The sequence below is a fragment of the Penicillium digitatum genome, chromosome 3 (genome assembly GCF_016767815.1).
Source record: "Penicillium digitatum chromosome 3, complete sequence".
Lineage (NCBI taxonomy): Eukaryota > Fungi > Ascomycota > Eurotiomycetes > Eurotiales > Aspergillaceae > Penicillium > Penicillium digitatum.
This window is the reverse complement of record NC_089386.1, coordinates 2,623,609-2,649,632: the sequence shown is the minus strand read 5'-3', so window position 1 is coordinate 2,649,632 and position 26,024 is coordinate 2,623,609. Positions and strand designations below refer to the sequence as shown.

Here is a 26,024-nt window from a genome sequence, read left to right as displayed (position 1 = left end):
CCAACTGTAAGGAGATACTTTCCTGACCCCTCTTTCCTTAAATAGTTGCTCTTTCCCCCATTGGACTGGAAAGTGCAACTTACGCGACTTCCTCTTTAGTTTCCTTGTCTACTTCCACTTCCACTTCCACCTCCACCTCCTCTCCTTCGACCTCCACTTCCACTTTTACCTCTACCTCTACCTCTACCTCTACTACCTTTATCTCTACTTTCTTTCCTTCCAATTCCTACTCTTTCTCAAAACACAATGGAAAAGAAAGCTATTCACTTCGGTGGTGGAAACATCGGCCGTGGCTTCGTCGCCGAGTTCCTCCACACTGCTGGCTTTGAAGTCGTCTTCGTTGATGTCATGGACAGCATCATCACCGCCCTACAAAACACCAAGTCCTATCAGGTTACTGAAGTCAGTGACGAGGGCCAATCGACCAAGACAATTACCAATTACCGTGCAATCAACTCCAAGACCCATGAGAGTGAAGTCGTCCACGAGATCTCAACCGCCGCTATTGTGACCTGCGCGGTGGGCCCGAACATCCTCAAGTTCATCGCTCCCGTAATTGCCAAGGGAATCGATGCCCGCACCGATGCCACACCCTTGGCTGTTGTTGCCTGTGAGAATGCCATCGGTGCCACTGATACTCTACATCAGTTTATCAAGGACAACACCGCCCAAGATCGTGTCGGCTCTATGCCAGATCGAGCCCGGTTTGCCAACTCGGCCATTGACCGTATTGTACCTGGCCAAGCCGCCGACAGCGGTCTTAACGTGCGCATCGAGAAGTTTTACGAATGGGCCGTGGAGTCAACACCTTTCGGCGAGTTTGGTCATCCAAAAATCCCGGCCATCCACTGGGTTAGTGACTTGGAGCCCTACATTGAGCGCAAGTTGTTCACCGTCAACACCGGTCACGCCACTGCAGCCTACTATGGCTACAATGCCGGCAAGAAGACCATTGCCGAAGCCCTCCAGGATGCTCGCATCCGTGGCATTGTCCGTGATGTGCTTCAAGAAACTGCGTCCCTCATCATCGACAAGCATGAAATCAGTGCTGCCGAGCAGCAGGAGTATGTTGAGACCATCATCACCCGAATCTCGAACCCCTACCTCGAAGACACCGTGGAGCGTGTGGGTCGTGCTCCACTGCGCAAAGTATCCCGCAAGGAGCGATTCATCGGCCCGGCTGCGCAGCTGGCTGAGCGTGGTGGAAAATTCGAGTCACTGATGGGCTCCTTTGAAATGGCTCTGCGGTTCCAGAATGTGGAAGGTGATGAGGAGAGCGTAGAACTGGCCAAGGTCCTCAAGGAGCACTCGCCTGCCGAAGCTGCTGTCCGATTGACCGGCTTGGACCGAGACCACCCCCTCTTTCCCCATGTGGTCAAGATCGTGGACGGCGTACAATCCGACGCGAAGTAGGGCACCTCTTCCTAACGCCAGCCTCACACCTTCCTAACATCGCTTTTTATCAGAGAGGCAAGGCAATCGTGCGTTTGATTTCGCTTTGTCTGAAATTCAACTTGCATGGAATATCGCGAATACCAGATATACGGCGTGAGGGGAGTAATGGGATCAGGGGGTTTTTTTTTATGAATTTTACGAACTGTAGTATGAATAGCGAATGAATCATCATATCTGTGTCAATTTTTCTCTCTGCAAAGTAATTTCACAATTTACTATCAACCCAAACAGGCTTCCTCTTCTCCACAAAAGCCTTGAGGCCTTCCTTGATATTTTCCCCCTCATACAACCTTTTTACCCAAGTCTCATTCAACATTGTCGTAGCCTCATCCGCCCCAATCCCCTCCCACCCCAACTTCACCCCTTCCCGACTCACAAGCACCGAGTCAGGACTATTCCCCGTAATCTCCCCAGCAACCTCCAAAGCCTTCCCCAGGACAGCCCGACCTATTGCCTCCTCTGCATCCCCCTCTCCAACTCCAACAACAGAATTTACAAGTCCCCATCTCTCAGCTTCAGCGGCCCCAATCATCCGCCCCGTAAGAACCATCTCCATAGCCCGTTGCTTGCCAACAGTCCGAACAAGTCGCGGTAATGCTCCAGCAAGAGCAACAACCCCGCGCTTCACCTCCGGCAACCCGAATACCGCTCGCGATGACGCAATCACAATATCGCTGTTGATGACCATCTCCGCGCCGCCGCCGAGACAGAGTCCATTCACCGCACAGATCACGGGTTTCTTGCCCTTTCGTCGGGCAAGTCCACCGAATCCGCTGTTTGGCATTGGGGTTGTCGAGTTTGAGGTTGTCGCTGCTGTCGAGGTGCGATTGTTCCATTCTGGGAGCGGAGTTAGCGGGGTTTGAGTAGAAACAATTTTTTTTTTAAAAAAAATGAACTGGAGCTTTGGGTTTTTTGGAGGGGGGGAGGAATTGGGTTGATTGTGTACGCTTTTGTAGACTAGCTAACTAGCTAATGGCTGTGCTGGCTGTGAATGGCTTGCTATCTCACCTTTAAGATCAGCGCCGGCGCAAAATGCCCGTCCCTTTCCGGTTAGAATGCCGACCCGCATGCTCGGCTCTTCATCGAGCCATTCCCAGACTGCGTGGAGGTCTGCGTGGCCTTGGGCGTTTATGCAGTTTAGATCGCGGGGTCGATTTAGTGTGACGAGGAGGATGTGGGGTGCTGGATAGGTGAGGGTTGCGTGGGCTGGGGTTGGGGGTTGGATTGCGAAAGGTGGCATTTTGGTTTCTTGTGACTTTTGCTGCGAGTGTAATTTTGATTGAGAAGAGGTATGGGAGGGGGGTATAGAGTATAGGAAATGGTGCAGAAAAATAGAGGTGATCACCGTCAGTTGGGGTCACTCACAGATGCGGAGAAGCTACCCATGCCGAGGACCGAGTGTGGGGGTGATTACTGCATCACACTTCGTTGGAGATGGCTTTGGAAGTGAAATTGATTGACTCTATTCTTTAGGTCAAGTAGAAAAAAGGTCTGTAGGTTGCTGTTCATTGTACAATTGTGCGAATTACAGGCAATATTCTGCCCGTGACTTGTGTTGACAAATTCTGAATTCAACACATCCGCCCGTCTCCCAGGTACCCTGTGAACGCCAAAGAAGAAACGCCCCTGTAAAAAAAAAAAAACCACAAGATTTGGATATCAATAAGTTAAGAAAGCGATAACGGCATATAATGGATCGGGCGCGCCTAAGCCTTGTTGATCCAACCGCTGTGTACCATGAAATCATAAATGCGGCTGGTTTTAGTGCCCTCAATCTAACACAGTCAACAAGAAATTCGTGTTTCAGGAGTAGAATGAGAAACATACCTTGCAAACTATCCGGGCATCTTTCTTCTTCAGATTGCCGCCCTGCTTCATTGCTTCCTTCAACAGTGTCTCCTTGATGACTAGATACGGCTTCGGCATCAGACGTAAAACATTGCATACCTCTGCCTCTTCTTTGGTTAGGAGATGCAAGTCGGCAGCAGTTTCATTGTCCAATTTCCACGACGGCATCCCGCTTAGTGGCGGGACCACGTATTTCGTCTTTGTCGGCTGCGGGGGAGGCGCATCGCCGTCGACAGCGAAGGCGCGATCGAAATCATTCAACGGTTCATCGGCAGGATCTGCCGGTGCATGTGGATTGGCGGCTTTTTGCAGTCGCAGCGGTAATTCAGGGGTTGTAAGCTGGATTGCGGCCGCTGGTGTCTCTGTCAGCTGTGCCTGCTTAGGGCGGGTGCTGGCAAAGCGGTCGAATGACCCTTGGGGAAGCATTCGCTGCATGCGTTGTTGCTTATCCTGCTCGAACTTCTCGCCTGCTTTCAAGTCACCGATGCCCATCTGTCGCCATTCTTGAAGTTGGGAGATGGCCAGGCGGAGATTGTGCTCGTATTCCAGACCTTTGTTGACGTCTTCGAAATCCTTGCAGTTCATCATCCGTGCTAGTGGCTTTGCTTTGTTCAACAAATCGCGCTCTTCCTTGGATCGTTTCTTATCCAAGGCGGTGTTCTTTCGATATTCGAGAAGGTTGTGTTCGAAAAGGATCTTCTTGCGTTCCGTACGCGCCGTTAGGCGAGAGTTGTAAATATCAACTACAGTCATCTTGAGCTCGGTCTCTGCATCTGGCTCGCCGTTCTCATTGAGTCCAGCCCCGGGCTCAAAAGTCATGTGCTGCACCGCTTCTTCGGCGTCGTTCAGGAATTCGGTCTCAAATTCCAATCGCCCCGGCATGTAGCCCTGAACTTCGTGGCACGCCGGTACACTAGCAGTTGGCTTCTGCTTTGGTGTGGTTGGAGGCGCCGCTTTGGCCGCATCTTTGCGTTCTTCGATGCGACGCTTCTTGCGTGCTTGGAAGTCCTCTTTAGAGATCGAATCTTGCAAGCTTCTATCATCTGGATCGGCACGGTTTGCGAGTGGGAAGTTCACGCTCTTCACATATGTATCATAGTAGTGGTCTCGTACTTCATCTTTGCTCCGGTAGCCGCCAATGTGGTCTGCAATGTCTGCCCAGGAACCCAACCCATAAATTTCGGCGCCTTCCAGCAATAACAATTCTTCGTCAGCACCCCAGTCCTCTTGGAATATGGGGACTGAATTTTGTTCGATCACTTGGAATGGATGTGTGGCGGGGTCATGGTTCTTGGAGTTCTTTCCGGCTGAGAAGCAGGGGACACAGAGGTCATATTCGGGGCAGGAGGGATGCGAACACGAGATGCGAACCTATGCGATGAAATCGCGTTAGTCTTTGAAGAAGAACACAGATCTTCAAGCGATCATGCCACAAGCAAGTCAAGACTCACTGTTGACGTAACATCAATAGAGCACACATCGCAGTGGAACTTGGTGCCGGCCTCGGTGCCGCGCGAGGCGGTCTTCTTGCGTATTACACCCATTGGCCCTCCACCCCTTTCATCATCTGGTACGTCGAGTACCGTATCGAGAGCAACAGATTCTGAAGTCTGGAAATACTGGAGTTGCAGGTGACAAGTTGAGGTGAGATCTTCCGGGGTAGGTGTCTCCGCACTTCGGAGCGGGGAATATTCCGAAGCTTGAAAGAATATGTGAATTGATAACAGCTACAGTCTAAGCTGAATCTCAAACTCTCCCGTTTTGTGGAGTCAACTGCTTTGATTGTTAAAGCTGCGGTGGAAGTTGATGCGTCGTTAACCCTTGTGGCGGAGCAGTGGCTGAGGCTGATTAATTACAGTACCTCTGTGTGACTCACTAATAAACTGTCTGACCAATAATGTCAGTAATCTTTAGTAATCTATAGTAATCTACGTATTCTAATTACAGGGGGGACTTCCCCTCTCTCATTCTCATTTGATCTTGAATCTCCCCGTCTCTTTCTTACCTTTAGTCGTGCTTCCATACGGATTTCAAAAGCTATAGTGGTGGTTGTCTTTGTCTTGACTTCTCTCCTTTTGCGTTTGGATTATCCGTGACCTTGTGTGGCTCTCCAGGTTTGTTTTGGGGTCCAGTCGCATGTTGATTAATGGGTGATTCTTTAGCACCCTGTACACGCATTGCGGTATCTTGAACTTTTGATCTCTTCTTCTCGATCTCATTACAACAACCGCCACTATGTCCTGGAAGCTCACTAAAAGTATGTTTACTGGCAGTTGGTCTCCCTCTCTCCCCTCAATGCCCCTCTCTGCAATGCAGTGAACGCCACAGGCAGTCGCTAATTATACAACTCGTCTTAAGAGTTGAAGGAGACGCATCTGGCACCCTTGACCTCATCGTTTGGCCGGTCGTCGTCTACTTCCACTATCAAAGGTGACTCAAATGGCGATGAGGCTTTGACACCTGTGGCCTCCCACGCACCCCCCAACGCCCTGTCAACAAACGGGATCGGTATGTTGTTGCTAAATTAACAATACTAAAATCCTACTTGGTAACTAATCATTTGCTCATTTTGATAGCGGCCTCAGAGTCTCTTGTCTCTCCTCCTGTGGCGACCGTGAACCCAGGAATCCTTATTGTCACTCTCCACGAAGGGCGCAATTTTTCGCTGTCACCTCACTTCCAACAGATCTTCAATTCGCATTTCCAAAATAACTCTTACGCGTCGTCTTCTCTACGCCCAAGTACCTCTTCTTCTTCAAATTCAGCCCAGAATCAAGCGGGTTCCTTTGTATCATCCGCCCGACCGCAGTCCACAAGCGGAGGGATCAATGCGGCCCCCACTATCCACGGTCGCTATTCCACCAAATACCTTCCGTATGCCCTCCTTGATTTCGAAAAGAATCAGGTCTTTGTGGATGCCGTGTCGGGTACTCCAGAGAACCCATTGTGGGCTGGCGACAATACAGCCTTCAAGTTCGATGTGTCCCGGAAGACGGAGTTGAATGTACAGCTGTATCTACGCAACCCTACAGCCCGGCCTGGTGCCGGACGAAGTGAAGACATCTTCTTGGGTGCATGCAAGGTCAACCCTCGCTTCGAAGAAAGCCAGCCATATGTGGAAGATCCGAAACTCAGCAAGAAAGACAATCAGAAGGCTGCCGCAGCCCATGATGAGCAAGGGCGTCAACTGGGTCAGCAGGGTGCTGAGTGGTTGGATCTCCAATTTGGTTCTGGTTCGGTCAAGATTGGTATCTCCTTTGTGGAGAACAAGCAGCGGAGTCTCAAGTTAGAAGACTTTGATTTGCTCAAAGTTGTGGGCAAAGGTAGTTTCGGAAAGGTCATGCAGGTCATGTAGGTGGACTCAAGACTTACTTGCTTGGTTTTAAAAAACGCTAACAATTCGTGAAACACAGGAAGAAGGATACTGGTCGGATCTACGCCCTCAAGACGATTCGCAAGGCTCACATTATCTCGCGTTCGGAAGTTACACACACACTTGCCGAGCGATCGGTTCTTGCACAGATCAATAACCCATTTATTGTTCCCCTGAAGTTCTCATTCCAGTCGCCTGAGAAGTTGTACTTCGTGTTAGCGTTTGTGAACGGTGGAGAGTTGTTCCACCATTTGCAAAGGGAGCAACGATTTGATATCAACCGAGCCCGTTTCTACACCGCAGAGTTGCTGTGCGCTCTCGAGTGTCTACACGGCTTCAAAGTTATCTACCGGGATCTCAAGCCTGAGAACATTCTTCTCGATTACACTGGACATATTGCTCTTTGCGATTTCGGTCTCTGCAAGCTGGACATGAAAGACGAAGACCGAACCAATAGTAAGATCTTCTCATCGCTCCTGATCAACAACACATAGCTAACCAAACTTAGCGTTCTGTGGAACTCCCGAATATCTCGCTCCAGAACTTCTTCTTGGCAACGGCTACACCAAGACTGTGGATTGGTGGACTCTCGGTGTCTTGCTATACGAAATGTTGACAGGCCTGCCTCCATTCTACGATGAAAACACCAACGAAATGTATCGCAAGATCTTACAAGAACCTCTGACCTTCCCCAGCAGCGATATCGTTCCGCCTGCGGCGCGAGATCTTCTCAGTCGACTGTTGGACCGTGACCCTGTGCGCCGACTTGGTGCCAACGGTGCTGCTGAGATCAAGTCTCACCACTTCTTTGCTAACATTGACTGGCGCAAGCTTCTCCAGAGGAAGTACGAACCTAGCTTCCGACCAAACGTGGTATGTATACTTTACCCCCGATCATGTATTGAATCAACATGTGGCTAACTTGATTCAGGCGGATGCCCGTGATACTGAAAATTTCGATGTTGAGTTCACCAGAGAAGCACCCCAGGACTCATATGTCGATGGCCCCGTCCTGTCGCAAACCATGCAGCAACAGTTTGCCGGATGGTCATACAACCGACCCGTGGCTGGCCTTGGTGATGCAGGAGGCAGCGTTAAAGACCCGTCCTTCGTTAGCATTCCGGAGTAGAGCCTTTCGCCCCGCCAAATTAAATCGTGAATGCCTGGTGCAAGTGAGAGAGAATAGGAGGTTCATAGAGACCATTTCCCTTTTAACTACGTATATGTCTTTCATTAACATATCGACCAATCTTGACCTTTTTCTTTTTGCCCCCCTTTTTTTGCTCTGTTGGTCACATTGTTCGGTTTCCTATCACAAAGGAGTCTGTCTGGCATCTTGATGTCGAAGTCGCTCCTCATCTTCGAGACGACATTGTTTCTTCTCGTTTCATACGGCCGTTGAGCGCTTTGCTTTGGTTCTCTTGTCTTGTTCGGTCATCTCCCTTCCATCTCAAGTGTTCATTCTCTCTAGGCAGGTTCCTTTTTTACCCTTGGATTCGTTGCTTTTTTCAAGAGGTCACCGTCTGCACCCTTGCTCTGTATTCTCGATAAAAACTTTACTAAGGACAATGTCATAACAGGTCTGCATCATACGTCGTCGACTAAATTAGTCACCGAGTAAGATGCGTCGGGCTATCTTAGATGCGAAGTAGTAAATTCGATTCACAAGGCCCAACCGCAGCAACTGCGCCACCGGGTAGAACTCTTGATTCTCAGTAGCTTTCGGGTACCCGCAGACGACGGCCCACCTGGGCACAGTCTAATGTTCTTATTTAGACGTTTGTGTGCGTTCTTCTTGTATCTAATACTACACACCTAGCTGTACAAAAGCCTTGACCAATGTCCATAGAGTATAAGCTCATAAAAGCCAGATACACAGGCAAGCACCAGGGAAAGTCGGGTTTGGTATAGAGGAACAATCATCTAGTAAATCAACCATGAAATGACTGGAAATAGAGGGAAACACATTGCTTGTATCTAGGCATTTAATTTGCTCTAGAGACACATGACAGCGCAATTACAAATAAGAAAATGAAAAAAAGTCGGACACACGTTAAGACGTCGCTCGCAATCAAGAATGAACTGACCGGCCAGCCAGAAAACAAACGATCAACCTAACTCTCCTGAAAAGTCACTAAATCGAATCAGGTGTTTTTTAGTTAGTTTACTCGGCTTCGGCAGCATCTGCCTCGTCCACTGCAGCCTGATCGTCTTTCTCTACCTCCTCATCCGCCTCCAGTGTACCATTAGCCGTCCTCGCAGGCTCTTCATCCTCATCGACGTTGACATCAATCAGGGACTCTGAGGAAGGGGGTTCGGGAACGGCACTCTCCTTCTCCAGGCGAATGTACTCATCCCACTCGGGGAAAAGATCGTCATCGGTAGAGGCGACGTCGGGCGCACCAGGCGGGACACCAATGAGGCGGGCAACTTTGGACTTGCCAGATTGCTCGAGGGATTCCTTCCATTGGACGACGAGGTTAGGAGCGCTCGAGGGTTTGTAGGTCTGGGCGAGGAGGACTGCCTCAGCTATACGGTTTGTCTGGATGAGGAGAGCGATGCAGCCGTCAACATCTCCCAGAGACCACAGAGTGGAGAAGGCGACGTTATGGAGGCCTGACTCCGAGGCTTGAGCGACCAGGGCCTTGAGGCCTGAGCGGTTGTTGCTTGCAGTGTGCAACAGTAGCAAAGAACCGACATCCTTGGCGTTTGTGAAGCACTCCTGGGCCAGAGCAAGATTCCAACTGGCTAGGGCGGCATCACCGACAATTTTCCACTTGTGCTCGACGTTGGCCTCGCGGGCAATCGTGAGTGCAGTCTCGAGATTGTTCAGTGCAAGTGCCAACTCAAAGCGGTGCTCGGGGTCCGTAGCGACTTCCAGGGCCATTTCCTTGTATCCTTGGCCTTCAAGGAAGCGGGCAACCTTGTTCATCTGGTCTTGAGGCACGTCCTTGAGGAGCTCAGATGCCATTTCCATATCACCGCGCAGCACCACTGTTTGATATTCAACCATACTGAGGGAAAGGCCGAAGGAGACGGCATTGACGTCCTTGTCGGCAAGGTAGATACGGCCATCCCGGGGCAGGTATCCAAGAACATACATCGGTTGGTCGAAGTGAGAGATTGTGTAAGTCTGATCACCCACAAGGTAGTTCAAGCGGTTCGTAGAGTTAGTGTAGATGAAACAATCTCCAACCCACTGTCCAGTACGGACGGTCTCGTTGATTGTAGCCACCAACTCAACAGCCGCCTCAACTCCATCCTCGTCGGCTTCACCTGCGTTCAGACCATTAATATACTCCTCGCGAGAGTAGCGGAGAACATAGAAATCATCTTCACAGGCAAGGGTAACCAATTCCCCAGATTCGGACCAGTAGACCTATACATGTTGATTAGCATAAGTTCCAGATATCACGGCAGAACAGAATTCATACGGATTTCGGGTCAGCTTCAATTCTCCTAACCAGGCTGCCAGTCTCCCAATCAAAGAAGCCAATGCCACCTTGACCCTTCACACCCAGAAGTACACCGTCAGACAGGCCCTCGGCTTGGAACCCAACATCAAGTCCGGCGCTCTGCTCCTTGAAGTTCTTAAAAATCTTGACACTTGTCGATGACTCACGGATAGCGTAGTCGTTGCTGTTGTCTTTCGCACCCCAGGCAAAGTCGAGAGCCTGCCCAAAGGCCTTATTTCTCCACGCCAGTGCGGTGTAGATGATGTATTCTCCATCACCACAGACAGAAACGAAACGTCCATTGGGTGAGTGCGACAAAGTCTGAGGGTACACTTCACACTGTCCCAAATCCTTTGTTGGTAGAGAAAGGGGCTCCCCATCCTTGACAGCAGAATCGCCACCCTTAATCACTGACGACACGACCTCACTGTGTCTCGCCCAGATAAGCTTACCAGACCCATCCATTGAGACGGCAGGCTCTTCCCGGCCCATCTTCACTACGACAGCACCATCGTCGAAGCCCATTGCAATTCCCTGTCTGCCCCGCTGGTAGGAAACACACCATGCTCGTTCCAGACCATAGCTTAATGACTGCTCCAGACGGTAGGTGTTTGCATGCCAGATCTTAATAGTTCCATCTTCAGAACCTGAAATGATTACAGGGAGTTCAGGGTGATAGCAAGCAAACGAGACATTGCTTGTGTGGCCCTCGAGGGTTGCAATGAGCGCCTTCGTGGTGTAGTCCCAAATCTTAACGGTCTTGTCGTCGGAAGTGGTGAGGAGGTATGGCTTATCAGCCTGTGGGTAGTAGTCGACATGGTTTACACCTTTCGTCTCGTGAGCTTCTAGTGTGAAGTTGGCATGGGGAGAGCCGAGGTTCCAGATCTTCACGGTCCGATCCAAACATGCGGAGGCAAAAGTGTTGGTATCCTTTGGGTTGATCGCCATGCCCATAACGTAGTGGCTGTGACCCTCGAACACTTGCACGCACTTCCAACCCTTCTCCCAATCCCAAAGCTTAATTGTCATGTCATCGGATGCTGTGAGCACAAACGGCTGGGTGGGGTGGACTGCAATAGAACGGATGTAATCTGGGTGTGCTTCGAATGATGTGATTTTCTCAGATGTATTGTAGTTGTAGACCCGGAGCTGAAAATCGTCTGAACCGCAGACAATCCAATTCTTCCGCGCAATGAATCGACCGGCACGAACGGGGACATCGGTGAGTTCGAAGGTCTTGATAATGGACTATGGGGCGGGCAATTTAGATGAAAGCAAGAGAAGTGTGAATCTGTGCCGGGTCTTACCTGCGATTCATAAGACCAGATGTAGACATGACCTGTACAGGAAAGCAGTCAGCGCATTGAACATCTCGCATGCTGCCCGTATCCCAACATACCGCTATACAAGGTCGTCAATATCTAAGGAGGAAACGATCAGCTCTAGTAACGCTACCAAGTGGATTGAAGCTTACCCAGGGCTCTGTAGGGTGGAAATCAATCCCCTTTACCCGCTCGGAGCGGGCAAACAGCTGCCTCTATAACATATATCGTCAGCAATCCCTTTAACTGTGGACATTCACCTGCGAAACTATATTTTCGTATCTGCAGGAGAGCGGATGCCCAACTGTATAGCATTTCACCATCTGGGTTTGCGTACCTTGACGTCGAGTCGCATGTTGTGTGGGGGATAGTACAAGTGTTTGTGTGATGCGGGTTTGGGCCTGGGGCGGCGATAGGGGATTCCGCGAGCTGCTCAGACAGCCCGATGATAGGGAGGAACGATCCTCGGAGCTAGTAGTAAATTGGAGAAATTAAGAAAGAATTGGGAGGAAGGAGGGCTAGAGGAAGAGCGCTTCATTCAGGGACAGCAATGTATGTGTCCACAAGGGTTTCCCGCCTAGGCTCACCGCCTTCACGTTGGTCCGATCTGTAGTACATTTGTCCTACGAATTCATTTAAAGTGTAGAAAGCTATACAACATGCTAGTTTGCTTTGTGAGATCTATGAAATGTAAGCTTCTTCCATTCAATGGTCTGTACAAAAGACCAACAGCTTAACGACTTTCAATAAGCTTCCCAGCACATAATCATCGCCCCGATGTATAATTTTGGAAACGGAAGACCATCGACCTCCAGTTTAAACTGTAATATAGATGTATCTTAATGCCACCACCCACTTCCCAAGAGAAATTGGCCATGTCGATTCATTGATCGAGTACACAAACATCAGCGCAGTAGCTCTACGGCTAACTCTAAACTTCAAATGATTGAGCTCTCAAAACATGTGTTCAAACAAATGGACCTCTAGTAGTAGTTACAAGGGTTAAAATTTCAAAGCCACTCAAGAAATGCTTTCTAGTTAACACGCTCGAAGTAGGTCCACTGGCCGGGTTGAGGCTTCTCCTCAAGTTCCTCCCACCTGTGAAATGTGTTAGCAGTAAGTCTAGATACTAGACTTTGAATTGTTACGTACACCTTGGCCTTGGCCAACTCATCCACAAGCTTGAGCTCGGCCTCTGCGACCTGGATAATTTCCTCAATAAGGCCGGCACCGATTTGCTGTTCAACGTGAGAGATTCTGGGCAAAAGGTTAGTGTTCTGTTGGCTGATTGTTTGCGGCAAATTCGGAGATTTGGGCACACGTACTGGTCGGCATCAAGGGCAGGCTCGTTCTCCAATTTCATTTCTTGGCGGTAGAAGTCATGCTCCGCCTTGTCGGTGGTCTTGCTGGCCTCGTTCATGATTTGAGCCCATTCCGCTTCTTGTTGCGGGGTACGGGCGGGACCCTCGGTTGTGGCCGAGAGACCTTCGCCATCCCATTCTTCACCGCGGGCATTGTCACTTCCATCCTTCTGTTGGGCAGCGGCATGGGTGTAGGCGCCATCGGCGCGCTGAACCTTGGCAAACCGCTCCGGTTGAGCTTCCACGACCTTTCGCACACGCTCCAACCAGGCATCGAATCCGGCCGGCTTTTGCGATTCAATGACTTGGAGGCGGTGGCGGGTCAAAGCTTCAACGGATTGGCGGTAGGCGGAGGATTCGGGGAACGCCTGCAACTTCTGCAGAGTAGTCGAGTAAAGGTAGATTAAAGTAGGACGAGGGCTGGGGTGGGTGAAAAGGCCCGTCAATCCGGTAGGAGCAAAAGGCTCCAAATACCGGGGCTTGACATTGGCCAGTAACCGAAGTGTAGAGCGCATTGTGAATGAATTTGGTGATATTGAAGTCGCTCTGTTCCAGGGAGATGAAGTGTTGAAGTCGACCCGGAGCGGATTAACTCTGTGTTCCACCGCCAAACGGCAAGGGGAAAGGCACCCAACTCACCTTTTACCGACAACATCAAAGCCTCACATCTGGTTCTTTGTTTGAGCCGTGTGCAGTTCTATTTTTGCTTTCAGCTACGGGGCGCTATAGTCGCTAAGTGCTGTTTCTTTCTGCGACGTGACCAGTGCCCACCCGAGTCGGCGGTCTTCGCCCCCGTCCAATGTGCCACCTGTAATATTTCGCGATTATCCTCCCGAATTCGACCAGAGTCCTTCGTTTTACTCGGCTGTGACATCTTAAAACGACCTATACTCTCCTTTACACTGCTTTCCAAATTCTTCGCCTTTTTCTTCCATCAAAATGAAACCATCCTGGCTGGGATGGTCCCTCCTCTCGTTGTTGGTAGCGCCTACTTTGGGGACGACTTCAGATGCTTTCTCCGACCAAGATTCCGGAGATAAACTTGTCAAGAGAGAGGCTCGTGGAGTGGATGCCGACACACCCACAATCTTCAATGGTATTGAAGTGCCCCCGTTGACACAGCTGACCCCGGAGAATTTCGAGGAAGTGACTAAAGATGGTTACTGGTGAGGACCCCTTCTGCACGGATCACTAAACTGCTCCAGGCTCTAAAGATTCTAGGATGATCAAACACTATTCCCCCGCTTGCCCGCATTGCCGGACGGCCGCCCCATTGTACCAGACTCTGTATGAGTACTACTATGTGAGCATATATTCTATTATTTCAAATCTTTGAGGCTTGGATCTGATTCGTGATAGACATCCAATCCCTTGTTCTTCTCCGGAGTGAAGCCCGAAAAGCTTGCGTCTCTGGACTCATTCACAGGCTACTACAATCTCCACTTCGGGTCCATAAATTGCCTGGCCTTCGGTGATTTCTGCAAGAAGATGCATGTCGAATTTTTCCCCGCGTGGGCGTTCTATGATATGGGCGTTCAGAATGGACCTCCCGCTGGAGCCAAGACGATGTCTGATATTGGCGCTATGATTGAGGCCAAACTTGAGACGATCAAGCCTGGCTCCCGACCTTCGCAAGGCGTCCAAATTCCAAAAGCTGGCGCTAAGAGCATGGAAATGACCGCCAAACCTGAGGTGGTAAAGCCTGGCGCGAAAACGGCTGTTGAGAAGCAGAGTATTGAGACCGCTGAATTGGAAGGCGTTAGCCCTGAGTCTGTCAAGGCCAAGCTCCAAGGACGGCCTGCTAATCCTCAGGGTGTTTCTATCCCACTCACTGCGGAGAGTTTCCAAAGTCTTGTTACGACGACCCATGATCCTTGGATCATCAAGTTCTACGTTCCTTGGTGCCACCATTGCCAGGCTCTGGCTCCGAACTGGAACTCGATGGCCAAAGAGATGAAGGATACTCTCAATGTTGGCGAAGTGAACTGCGATATTGAGAAGCGACTGTGCGAAGATGCTCGCGTGAATGCATACCCGACGATCTACTTCTTCCGTGGCGGCGAGAGAGTTGAATATACCGGTCTTCGTGGCTTGGGAGATCTAATCGCATACACCAACAAAGCCGTCGGTGTGGGCTCGAGCATCCAGGATGTTGACGCTACTACTTTTAAGAAGTTGGAAGAAACTGAAGAGGTGTTGTTCCTCTATCTCTATGACCACGCGACTACATCTGAAGATTTTGAGGCCATGAACCGCCTGACCCTCAGTCTTGTGGGACACGCTCGCATTGTTAAGTCTGACAGTGCTGCTCTTTCCGAGCGGTTCAAAATCTCTACCTGGCCTCGTCTTCTGGTTGTCCGTGACGGACGTCCCAACTACTATAATGCCCTTGCTCCTAAAGACATGAGAGATTTCCGTCAAATTCTGTCTTGGATGCAGACTGTGTGGCTTCCCATTGTACCTGAGCTCACCGCATCTAATGCCCAAGAAATCATGGACGGAAAGTTCGTGGTTCTGGGACTCCTCAGCCGTCGCCGAAGCGATGATTTCAAGCAGTCCAAGCGCGAGCTGAAGGAAGCCGCCCTTGAATGGATGGACAAGCAGGTCCAGCTGTTCCGCCTTGAGCGAGCCGAACTTCGTGATTCCAAGCAACTGCGAATCGAAGAAGCCGATGACCGCAACGATCAGCGTGCACTGCGAGCTGCGAAGAACATGCGTATCACGATCCGCGAGGACGATAAGAAGCAGGTCGCATTTGCTTGGGTCGATGGTGACTTTTGGGAGCGCTGGCTCCGCACAACCTATGGCATTGATGTAGAAACTGGTGACCGCGTTATTATCAATGATCAAGATGTAAGTCTTCCGTCTTGAGACTTGTTCGAGCACTTTGACTGACTTCTCTAGAACCGCCGCTACTGGGACACCGCTTCAAGCGGAGCTCCCATAATGGCATCGCGGACCTCCATTCTCGAGACCATTCCTCTCGTCGTCGCTTCTCCTTCGAAGTTGTCTCCCAAATCTACCATTGGCATCTTTGAGTCTATCTTCTTCTTCACCCGATCCCTCCTCGGCAGCCATCCCATCCTCTTCTTCATCATCTTGGGTGCCGTGGTCGCTGTGGCCACCATCCTCGGACGTGGACGCCTTAGACGTAGTGCTGTGCGTGGCGGAATTATTGGCAACACCAACAACAATGGTGGCTTTTTCCACCTGGACGGCAAGGAGGGATTCCTTAATGGAGGCTCGACCGGCAAAGTCGACTAATGAGACAAATGTACAGTTAGGGTGTTTTGGCTACGTTGTTCTTATAATCTTCTGCTTCCCCTGTATTTGATTAATGCTGCTTTCCGTTTGTGCGTCTCTTCGATAAAACCTGTCTCGGTGGAATTTCTTGCATGTCAGACCCAGAGGGTTTTTTGAAGCACTTAATCTTATTCTAGTTCTTTTCAGCCTTCACACGGACTTTTAGAGTCTTGGCGTATCAGCTTTCCAGGATCCGCAAGGCTTCCTAGTCTTAGGTCAACAAACTGATTAAAATCTTCTAGTTTCTCCAGTCTAAAATTAGAAAGATGAAAGATAAATGGGTTGGAAACTGGGCCCTCTTGAATAAATCCGTTTGCTCGTTGTAAGCTCATACTTGGACGACAACAATTACGCCTCCTCTGATTGGCTACTGGCTTCTAGTCACGTGCTACCTCGGGCACTCCCGGTTTTTGTCGACCACCAAGTGCCAGTTCCCGTCTCCTAGCAATTGTCCCACCAAATCACTCCGGTGTAATTCAAAATGGTAAGTGCTTTCATACCCAAAACTTGAAAGTCTTGCAATCTATCCTGAAGTTCCTTGCCTACTCAGCCGCGCTCCGGATAGAGGACAATCGGGCCAAGAGTATCAAAGCCGGCTTCCGAGCCGCGGGATGAGACGAGATGAAAGATGTCGCATCAATTGCTAACACAAATTCTATAGTTCGCCCCTACCGCTCGCCGCGCCGTGGCCCAGGCCTCCGCCTATGCGCCCAAGTGAGATATCCCCATATCATTTCCCCCGAACCCCGGACAGTACACGTTGGTTGGCAGTCAGCATGTTGGATGGAACAAGTGAAGCATAGTCTTGAGTTGGCCAATGCTGCTTTCCTACTTGATTAGAGGCCCGTGTATCCTCTCTCGCAGCGGAGCTTGACGGGTGTCTGGTATCTGTGGGGAGCTAGTATTACAAGACCGTGGCAAAAGAGCTGGATATCGAAGAAGGCAAATAAAACAAGCAACGAGAACACCAAGCTAACACCTCACTAATCTATAGGTACTACATTCCCCGCACCGCCGCCGGTATGACCCTTGGCACAGCCGTCCAGCTGTAAGTACATCCCGCATCCACTCTCCCTGGTTTGCCAAGATACGGGGGCTAATGCCGTTTCAAACAGTGGTTCCATCGCTGCTGGCTTCGGTGTCGCCCTTGGTTCCGGTGCCCTCTTCATCTTCGGCGAGGTTCCCCGTGTGCGCAACGACATCCTCCGCAAGCTTCCTTTCTTCGATACCTACTACGACCGCAGAATCGCCCCTGAGGACAACGTGAGTCAAGCACAGTCGATTTGGGGTCTGCCATTAATGCTGACTCTCTTCTAGCCCTTCTAAATTATTTGCGCGGGTATGTACCTGTCTCACCTTTGATCAATATGAATCGAGGCTTGCGGGAGTCAGGCTGGGGCTATACTGTGTCGAATAACGATGAAAGTCTTTTCTGTTTTCAATACCACATAGAAACAGTTGTTCCCAAGTAAAACTTTCCTCCACGGTTCTTGTGTGTGATTGTACACTGTCGAACATGCGACCTTCCCTTACATCATAGAGCTGAGAAACCAGACTACGAAACCGAGCTATTTTTGCAACTTGTTTGCATGGGCTGGACCATCTTGCGAAGTCCACTAGAAACGTTCCGGGCATGTTTCTTCCTGACGTTCGATCGTCTCGCCCTTTGAGAGTACTAGCGAATAGGCTCTGCTCTTCCCTTCTTAGGCTTCATTAAAGAAGTCGCTGGTCTTATCTACGTATCTGCTAGAGATAGACGCTGCTTGTCAAGCTCCGAATTCCGTGCGCCAGTACAAAGCATGTTTGCCCATTCCCTTGGTGTTGAACCTCCGGAACGACTCAAAGAAGGCCCTTCCGGTTACTACGCGAAACAGTCCCAATCCGCGTGTGATGTCAACTTATCTCGCAGGTCAGAAGCATGTCTATGTTTTGCTACACAAAAAAGTGCCATCGGAGGGTGTTGGACATCAATTGGGAAGTCTTGATGTCAGATTAGGCTCGTTTGCCGCATTTAGCGATTCGAAAGGTCCTATCAACACTACAGCGGTCAAACCAATACCTGAAGCCATGGAGCATTCCTCTGTATTAATTAAGAACGGTACATGATTTATGATGAGAACGGTGCTTGGCAATGTTAGTGTGACTGGCCCGGAGAGGTCTATTTGACACTATCGGGTCCATTTGGGCAGATGATGTGGTTAGCTGCCACCCGGTTGCTTCAATCCAGCTTAAACAGGAGGATTCCCGAACCAATGCTCTGCTGGGTCTATGGCCCGGTAAGTTCGAAGGACGAATGCTGGAAGCTTTCGTCTCTGATTCCTAATACCCAGCACATAGCTCAGCATTATTTAACAAAAGAAACGCATGTCTGAAAATTGACAAGTTACAGCAACATCCGCATTTTGCTGCTGGCCTAACCTCAATACCTTTAACCTACACCCTTTTCAAATGGATGGTCTTCTTCGCAGGAGCCCCGGGTTTCATTGGCAGCTATATCCTATCCGAATGCATAGCCCCACCTGATATTTTGTCTCATCATCGTATGGACTCGGCGATCAACGGATGATGAAAACATTCCTAGAGCCATCCTTAAGTCACAGAGATAATCCATGATGATGTCAGCCGGTATCCGTCAAATAACATCCCCTTTTCATCTCAAGTATTGCAGTGGATGGGGAGCTGAACAGGACCAGAGTAGGAAGTTATGGCTCGAGCTTGCAACGAGAAAGATCAAGGTAAGTGATCCCTGTCTTTTTTGTATATTATTGTCTGACTGAGAATAGGGCCTCGTAGAGAAACGTCTCTCGGATCTTGCCAAGTAGAATCCTGCTTTTGAGTTCTACAGCCTACGACCTGGCGCCATGATGGCTGGTTCAAATATTTCCTATGATCTTGCAGTAGCGATGTCATTTGCCGTTACAGTAAATGATCTTGATGAAGTTTTTGTCAGAGGTACAACCACGGGCCACTCGAAACAGATTATTTAGAACGCGGAAGTTGTGAAGATAGTTACATTGCTGAATGCGAAGTTACATGGCGACTTGATTTGACTCATCATCTATTTCCTAGTGAATTTGAAGCTGGCGGCGGAATAGCCAGGCGAAATGGCACCACTGTAACCCAAGTTGGCCCTTCTTATTATTTACCCTTTCCGGTGTGATTGTCGCTATCTAACGAGCCGTTCTCGCAGCAACAGAATAAGATATTAGATGTAGATAGTTACGGTAAGGTAGAAGGTGCTTAGATAAGATGCATAGATTGGAAAATGGTCTGATTCTCTGTCTAGGATTATTTTGAGCTGGAGCCGCTTTTATTTGGAGAACAGAAATAACCTTGGTGCTAAGCATTAAAGGGGAGAGCTTCCAGCTCTTTTCTACGCTGTAACGCATTTTTCGTAGTAAGATGGAGTACTCCAGAAAAGAAGGGTGGAAGCAATGCTATCAACGAACTAACAACTATCTTAGTATACACGACACTCTTGGGACTAATCCTAATCCATTCTGGGTATAGTCGAGAGTAGACTGAGGACACCGGATTCACGAATTGAACACTAAGCGTCACTATCTACATGGCCCGGGATAATCAGCGAGCACCCCCAATCTCCGGGACTTGGCACACACTGAGCACTCACTAAATATCAGTCACTATACAAGTGATAGGCCGCCTTCACGTCTGAGCCCGGGCTGACAATTACTTGGTGAGTCTAGCTAAGCCTAAGCACCTTCATTACAGCGGAGCCTTAGATAGCCAAACCGACCAGGGAAAATCTGGTATAGCAACACCAGAAATGGAGATTCTGCAGCTTTAAGACCGAAACCTCTTTTCCCAGCAGGGCAGGTACACCCTTAGATAACGAGTAATATGATTTTGACAACTCTGGAGTTTCAGACCAACACGAGTCATGTCCTTATCTCTGTTATTACGATGATAACGACATCTGCTGCAGCTAAGTTTCGCTCACGGCCGAAAATTTGTGAAAACGCCTGGAGTTTCCCTACTGGGACGAGATTTTTCCTTACCAAGTCTGTGGCACCGATCGTCCAAGCCCTATGCATCGAATGAGCGGTGGCATTTCCCGTCTCTCCAAATCACAAGCTTGCGGAGTAACGCGATTCACACGCTTAAATAAGGTATCTATTTATTCTGTAGTCTAATAACACATTTTTGGGGTTTATTAATTCCTAACGTAATTTGCTCTTATCGTGCCTCTTTGTAAGGAGTACAGTGCAGAGAGTGCCTGCTTTCTATGGGGCGTTTCCCCCTCGATTGCCACCGGTCTTCGTTGTACAATGAGGTCGAGTCATCCGATATCTATATTTTTCCACATTCGGCTTGGCTCGATCCCAGCTCGTTTAGATACACATATCTAGTCTTGCGATCGGCAGTGCGCGGGGTGATGGGCCAAATGCGCCGTACGATGCACACATAAGACGATAGTATCCCCTACCGGCTTGCTTTATTACCCATGACCCTGGGCTGCTGTATCAATTTGATTTCCCTTGACCTGTTGCTTCAAGGTGAAGGCACTCGTGTTTACCCTTGCATGGTTGTCATTTTGTTTCGTGGAGATCTAAATCGCACTTATTTCGCCGCGCCTGGTTATCTTGACCATGGGCGGAAGTATGGAGACTCAAACTTTTGTCTCAAGCCTATCCAAAGGCCACCACGAGACGAGTAATACTCCAGTTACTTCTGTGCTCCCGGATGGTGATGTGCCCTATACGGACCATGACATGGATGCCGATGAGAGGGTGATTACGGCGCTGGGTTACAAGCAGGAGTTCAAGCGTGAATTCTCGCTATGGACGACTTTCTGCGTTAGCTTTGCTGTTCTGGGGTTGCTACCGTCGTTTGCGAGTACTCTATATTATGGTGAGTACTTACAGACCCGTGTTTGTAAGATTAAGTGCACGATATAGCTGACATGGATTGGATTGCAGGAATGGGTTATGCCGGAACAGCGGGCATGGTCTGGGGTTGGATCATCGCGATGATATTTATCCAGTGCATTGCAATGTCAATGGCAGAGCTATGTTCAGCAATGCCGACTAGGTACGACACACTGCCCGATATCCCATCCAGGAAGATAGTGTTCAAGGGAGGCTAATGATGTGCTGTACAGCGGCGGACTATACTACGCCGCAGCAGTCCTCGCACCTCCGGGCTCCGGACCCTTCGCCGCCTGGATCACCGGCTGGTCCAACTGGATCGGACAAATTACAGCAGCGCCATCAGTCAACTACTCACTCAGCGCAATGATCCTCGCAGCAGTCTCAGTCCACAATCCATCCTACACCCCGACAACATGGCAGACCTTCCTGCTGACAACCCTCATAATGATCCTGCACGCCGGAATCAGCAGCATGTCCACGAAGCGCGTAGCACAGTTCAACTCATGGGGATCAACATTCAACTTCATTACCCTGATTGCAGTCCTCATAATGATCCCCGCAAACACAACAAACAGCCCGAAATTCACACCCTCCAAACAAGTCTGGGGCAATATAACAAATCTAACCGACTTTCCAGATGGGGTTGCCGTACTGATGACGTTCGTCGGCGTGATCTGGACCATGTCAGGCTATGACTCGCCGTTCCATTTGAGCGAGGAGTGCTCGAACGCGAACGTCGCCTCACCGCGCGCAATTGTGCTCACCTCCGGCGTGGGCGGGCTGATGGGCTGGTTCCTACAGCTGGTGGTTGCATACACGGTGCTGGACATCGAGGCCGTTATTGATTCCGATCTGGGACAGCCCTGGGCGTCGTATTTGCTGCAGGTTATGCCGCAGAAGTCGGCGATGGCTATCTTGGCTTTGACGATTGTCTGTGGGTTTTCCATGGGTCAGGGGTGTATGGTTGCCGCGTCGCGGGTTACGTATGCCTATGCTCGTGATGACTGCTTTCCATTCTCGGATTACTGGAAGCAGGTGCATCCATATACACAGACGCCCATCAATGCGGTGGTGCTGAATGCCATTCTCGGCATTTTGATGTGCCTGCTCATTCTGGCTGGAGACGTGGCGATTGGCGCTTTGTTCTCTATTGGCGCTATTGCGCAATTCTTTGCTTTTGCTATTCCTATTACCATTCGGGTGTTCTTTGTTGGTAACCGGTTCCGCAGGGGCCCCTGGCATCTAGGTCCCTTTGGTCCGTATATCGGGGGCATCGGTGTTGTGTTTGTGCTTTTCATGGTCCCGATTTTGTGTTTACCTAGTGTTACTGGTAAAAACTTGACGCCTGATCAGATGAATTGGACTTGCCTTGTTTGGGGTGCGCCGATGGTGGCGGTCACGATTTGGTGGGTTGTTGATGCCCACCGCTGGTTCAAAGGGCCTGTGGTCAATGTCGAGCATGCTATTCATGCGATTGAGCAGGAGCCGGTCATCTGTGAGGGCATTGAGCCTGAGGCCCGAGAGACCGAGGAAAGTGCTCTGTCCAAGACGGATAATCCAGATGATCCCATCTAGATCTTCTTGTAAAAGCTGTCAATGAATCAGTTTTGGATTTTAAATTTTGATGCTTTTTTCTGTTACTACCTAATTTGATGTTATAAAATAGGTCATAGCCACCTCTTGAAGACCTGTCGCACGTTCTTACATTTCCAAGTTAGTACATTTTGTACGGGTTTGTTTGATATTCTGCAATCATCTCGTAGTATCGGATGGATACGAGATGCCATCATCCCTGTAACCCAGGATTCAATGGATGTAAGATGAAAGTAACTATCTCTATCTTCAGGTAGAGACTCCGATCTGTAAACAGTAGTGATGACCCTAGTTGAATCCAACAACAAGAATGTTAGCTTCCTCCACCTGCATGTCAGAAAGCACAACGTAGATCTGGCTCCATAAATATGGATCGATCTGGCAGCGTCGTATGGAGCCTGACCCAGTGCCCCTCCTGGCATGATCTAGGCAAAAAGATGTGACAGAGAGGATGGAGCAAACCCACTGCTCCACCAGTTCCATATGGCTGAAATAAGGTTGACTGTGTGATAGCTGCATGACATTCTGCTGAGGGTGAAAAAGATTTCAGAGATTTTCTCTCATCCATACATAATCTATACATAATCTATACATAATCTATACATTCCTTTAGAGGGGTTGACGATTACTTGTTGCTCTTGCAAATATACACATGCACTAGGGTTAGTCAAGGATGGGTACTTCGTATAGAGCACGTCAAATTCCACCACAGAGATTTATGGTCGTTCAAAGAAAACGCAAGAGCTTAATCTGCTGAACATGTACACCGCAGAAGAACCATTTCAGAAGCCGATCGTATCTTGATTGCACTTTGTATACAGTTCCTCTATGTGAAGGGAAAATCTACATCACTTGTTCTTCTAGGAACACATTAAAGCAATCACTAAAACCCCAAGAGCAAGCCCAGATGCCAAGCCAACTATTTTAAAACCTAATTCAATCCCCAAAGTACGGAACCCAAGCAATCATCCCCTAACGGCTGAGTACCTTGCACAACATGCCTTGCGCTGGGATCCCCGGGAGAATCCTGTAAGCTCCACCCCCCCCCCCCTTGAGACTCCACCGGCGGTGGTGGACACTGAACATGGATGCAACGGAGAAAAAACCAAAAAAAAGGGTTGGAAGAGAGATATGCTTAATCTGACTCCAGATGAGAGGGGGGCAGCCCACACCCCCTTAACACAAGGAGCCATCTAGGTATGTTGTGCTAACAAGGGGTCCCACTTGTGTCCTATCATTCCAACCTTTTTCCGGAGATAGCCTCTCACAACATCAAAACTTCTATAGTGCTCAATAGTAAGTAGTATTTGCCTCATTGAACTTTGAAGAGCGCATAGTCACGATATCTCATTTCGCCGAAAATCAGAAACCTCGGGGAATCTAAGGGGAAAAGAAACTCAAAGCACCTCCAACCACAAGGACCGGGACAAGTATGCGAAAACCAAAAAAAAAAAACCAAAAAAAAAAAAACGTGTTGGGGGTGGTCCTTGTCGTACGGAGTACAGCCCCTCTTGTCCACTCAGCCCGCTCCCGTCCGGATTGCACACAGTCCCGTCACTGTCAGGGGTTAAGAGGAACAGTCGGGGATCGGCAACTGGGTCTATGTTGTGTCTATGTTGTACGTCATAACGAATTCAAATATTTTTTTAAGGGATTCGAATCCCATGGATTTTTTTGAGGTTCATGAATTTGAACGGATCGTTTGAAATTTCTCTTGGTTCTTTGACAGATCTAGCGGTCTGAACGGTAGACTTGAAAAAAAAATTCCCCCCCCTCCTCCGAAAGTGAGTTGCGGGCAAGTGGCTGCTTTTGGGTCGGGGGTGTGCCGAGTCTACCGTCGTTCTCCGTATTGTACGTTACAATTTCCCAATCAAGACCGTTTTGCCATTTTTCCATCGTCTTCTAATTTTTTAGATATTTTATATTTTGAACTTTTGCGTTATTTGAGGGTTGATTTATCAATGCTTCGGTCCGATAGGCTGCAGGTGATGCTCAATTTATGCAATTTCTAATGAAGTGGTTTGTTCATTTTTTAAGGTTATGTTGTCCTCCGTACGGAGTACACTGCAAATGGTTCGGTCCGACCATGGGTCTGTAGGTCGAAGAATCCAAGGCTCAGAATACGAACTTGCCTTTGATGATTTGATCAGTGGTAGCGAAGTATCAGATATTAATAGGAGGCGAATCACCGGTCTACTATCGAATTAGATCCGAAACCCACGCAGCCGAGAATTTCACTGGTACACATTGGGTCCAAGGGCCAGGGTGAGGCAATACCACTATAGAACATTGAAGAACATACGAAGTACTCCGTAGTGAATTGGTTCCTCAGCTGTCGTGACCACATAACCATGTTGCCCCGAATGGATTCCGATCCACAGAACACATGGGAAAATGGAGAAAGATGGAGTATTGAAGAATGGGACTGTAACCACTCTTTGAACACCGACAACTCAAAAGTCAATATTAAACTCAACTTCAACCCTTCAATCTCATACAACTACCCAAATGCCAATCCATCCATTAAAAGACGGGAAAAAAAATTGGCAAGTCTGAGTGTTTCCGAGGACCTTGTGTAAAAAAAACACGCTACTCCCATCTGGGCGTCGACTACAGACATCGACAGCCTATGAGGTCGGTGGCGATACGATCCTCTCATCCGCCGAAGCGGGTGATCGCCCCTGATTGGCTGCACAGATTCCTCAAACTAGGCGATCCGGACTTGACTTCAGCGGTGTTTCCGGCCCATGCCGAGAACAAGGCTGGCTTTTTGTGTGCATCGGATGTTAGGAGCGTTATCGGATGTGCGTTGTATAGATCGTGTAGACCGCGTCGACGTGTTCACTCTTGGTTTTCTTTTCCTTTTTTTATTTTTCTATCTGTATTGTTAAAACGATGGCTCTCGTGTTTGTAAAATACGTTAAACGTACGGAGTACTCCGCACCGAGTTCACACATCACACCACGTGATATGCTATTCGGCAGCGATGGGGACTGGGGCGGGATCTACATCTTGCGCGCGCTATTCTCTCCTATCCCGGTTGATTTTTGATTCCAGCAACAGCTTAAGCATTGGGGGCAATTTAGCCTTACTGGCGGCCCCATTTCTACCGGCAGTGGGTTTGTTACATGTTCGACTGGAATACGGAGTACTCCGTACAGAAAAGCTCTCAATGGGGTAAAAAAAAAAAAAAGAAAGCGACGCTCTTAGGCTTGTTTTTACACCCTAGTGGTCTCACTAACAAAGTAGGAAAATATTACTCCATAGTAACAAATGAATTGACAGCCCCTGATCAGATACAAAATTTCAAGACTCAGAAAGGCCTCACCGTACTTTGCGAACCGTTTTGGGGACTAGAGTGGAGCCCATTGACTCCCGGCATTGATGCCGACTGTATTTTGCCAGAGCAGAATGAATGCCAC

The 26,024-nt window shown here is 49.1% G+C and overlaps 9 protein-coding genes across 9 annotated transcripts; 5 read left to right on the top strand and 4 right to left on the bottom strand.

Moving 5' to 3' along the window:
* Window positions 1–246: 246 nt before the first annotated feature.
* Window positions 247–1,491, top strand: Pdw03_8496 (Mannitol-1-phosphate dehydrogenase; the record flags this gene model as incomplete). The annotated part of the gene is made up of 2 exons (XM_014678148.2): window positions 247–1,409; window positions 1,467–1,491. The coding sequence occupies 2 exons, from the start codon at window positions 247–249 to the stop codon at window positions 1,489–1,491; spliced, it is 1,188 nt and encodes a 395-aa protein (XP_014533634.2).
* A 169-nt stretch (window positions 1,492–1,660) lies between these two features.
* Pdw03_8495 (Enoyl-CoA hydratase) lies at window positions 1,661–2,695 on the bottom strand (the record flags this gene model as incomplete). The annotated part of the gene is made up of 2 exons (XM_014678147.1): window positions 1,661–2,292; window positions 2,464–2,695. The coding sequence occupies 2 exons, from the start codon at window positions 2,693–2,695 to the stop codon at window positions 1,661–1,663; spliced, it is 864 nt and encodes a 287-aa protein (XP_014533633.1).
* Window positions 2,696–3,161: 466 nt separating this feature from the next.
* Window positions 3,162–4,847, bottom strand: Pdw03_8494 (SAGA complex subunit (Ada2), putative; the record flags this gene model as incomplete). The annotated part of the gene is made up of 3 exons (XM_014678146.1): window positions 3,162–3,230; window positions 3,283–4,674; window positions 4,755–4,847. 3 exons carry the CDS (start codon window positions 4,845–4,847, stop codon window positions 3,162–3,164), a joined length of 1,554 nt encoding a protein of 517 aa, XP_014533632.1.
* Window positions 4,848–5,538: 691 nt separating this feature from the next.
* On the top strand, window positions 5,539–7,805 carry Pdw03_8493 (Serine/threonine protein kinase (YPK1), putative; the record flags this gene model as incomplete). Its single annotated transcript, XM_066101985.1, has 6 exons — window positions 5,539–5,575; window positions 5,662–5,811; window positions 5,880–6,654; window positions 6,717–7,132; window positions 7,185–7,549; window positions 7,608–7,805. 6 exons carry the CDS (start codon window positions 5,539–5,541, stop codon window positions 7,803–7,805), a joined length of 1,941 nt encoding a protein of 646 aa, XP_065957068.1.
* Window positions 7,806–8,840: 1,035 nt separating this feature from the next.
* On the bottom strand, window positions 8,841–11,808 carry Pdw03_8492 (COPI vesicle coat beta' subunit, putative; the record flags this gene model as incomplete). The annotated part of the gene is made up of 6 exons (XM_014678144.1): window positions 8,841–10,055; window positions 10,111–11,379; window positions 11,439–11,470; window positions 11,531–11,552; window positions 11,606–11,668; window positions 11,791–11,808. The coding sequence occupies 6 exons, from the start codon at window positions 11,806–11,808 to the stop codon at window positions 8,841–8,843; spliced, it is 2,619 nt and encodes an 872-aa protein (XP_014533630.1).
* Window positions 11,809–12,487: 679 nt separating this feature from the next.
* Pdw03_8491 (ETC complex I subunit) lies at window positions 12,488–13,329 on the bottom strand (the record flags this gene model as incomplete). The annotated part of the gene is made up of 3 exons (XM_014678143.1): window positions 12,488–12,551; window positions 12,606–12,710; window positions 12,779–13,329. The coding sequence occupies 3 exons, from the start codon at window positions 13,327–13,329 to the stop codon at window positions 12,488–12,490; spliced, it is 720 nt and encodes a 239-aa protein (XP_014533629.1).
* Window positions 13,330–13,753: 424 nt separating this feature from the next.
* Window positions 13,754–16,078, top strand: Pdw03_8490 (Disulfide isomerase, putative; the record flags this gene model as incomplete). The annotated part of the gene is made up of 4 exons (XM_014678142.1): window positions 13,754–13,980; window positions 14,036–14,117; window positions 14,174–15,667; window positions 15,719–16,078. 4 exons carry the CDS (start codon window positions 13,754–13,756, stop codon window positions 16,076–16,078), a joined length of 2,163 nt encoding a protein of 720 aa, XP_014533628.1.
* Window positions 16,079–16,598: 520 nt separating this feature from the next.
* Window positions 16,599–17,443, top strand: Pdw03_8489 (Cytochrome b-c1 complex, subunit 10; the record flags this gene model as incomplete). Its single annotated transcript, XM_014678141.1, has 5 exons — window positions 16,599–16,601; window positions 16,779–16,831; window positions 17,112–17,165; window positions 17,233–17,380; window positions 17,435–17,443. 5 exons carry the CDS (start codon window positions 16,599–16,601, stop codon window positions 17,441–17,443), a joined length of 267 nt encoding a protein of 88 aa, XP_014533627.1.
* A 3,284-nt stretch (window positions 17,444–20,727) lies between these two features.
* On the top strand, window positions 20,728–22,584 carry Pdw03_8488 (Amino acid permease; the record flags this gene model as incomplete). The annotated part of the gene is made up of 3 exons (XM_066101984.1): window positions 20,728–20,989; window positions 21,058–21,169; window positions 21,240–22,584. 3 exons carry the CDS (start codon window positions 20,728–20,730, stop codon window positions 22,582–22,584), a joined length of 1,719 nt encoding a protein of 572 aa, XP_065957067.1.
* Between the last annotated feature and the right edge of the window lie 3,440 nt (window positions 22,585–26,024).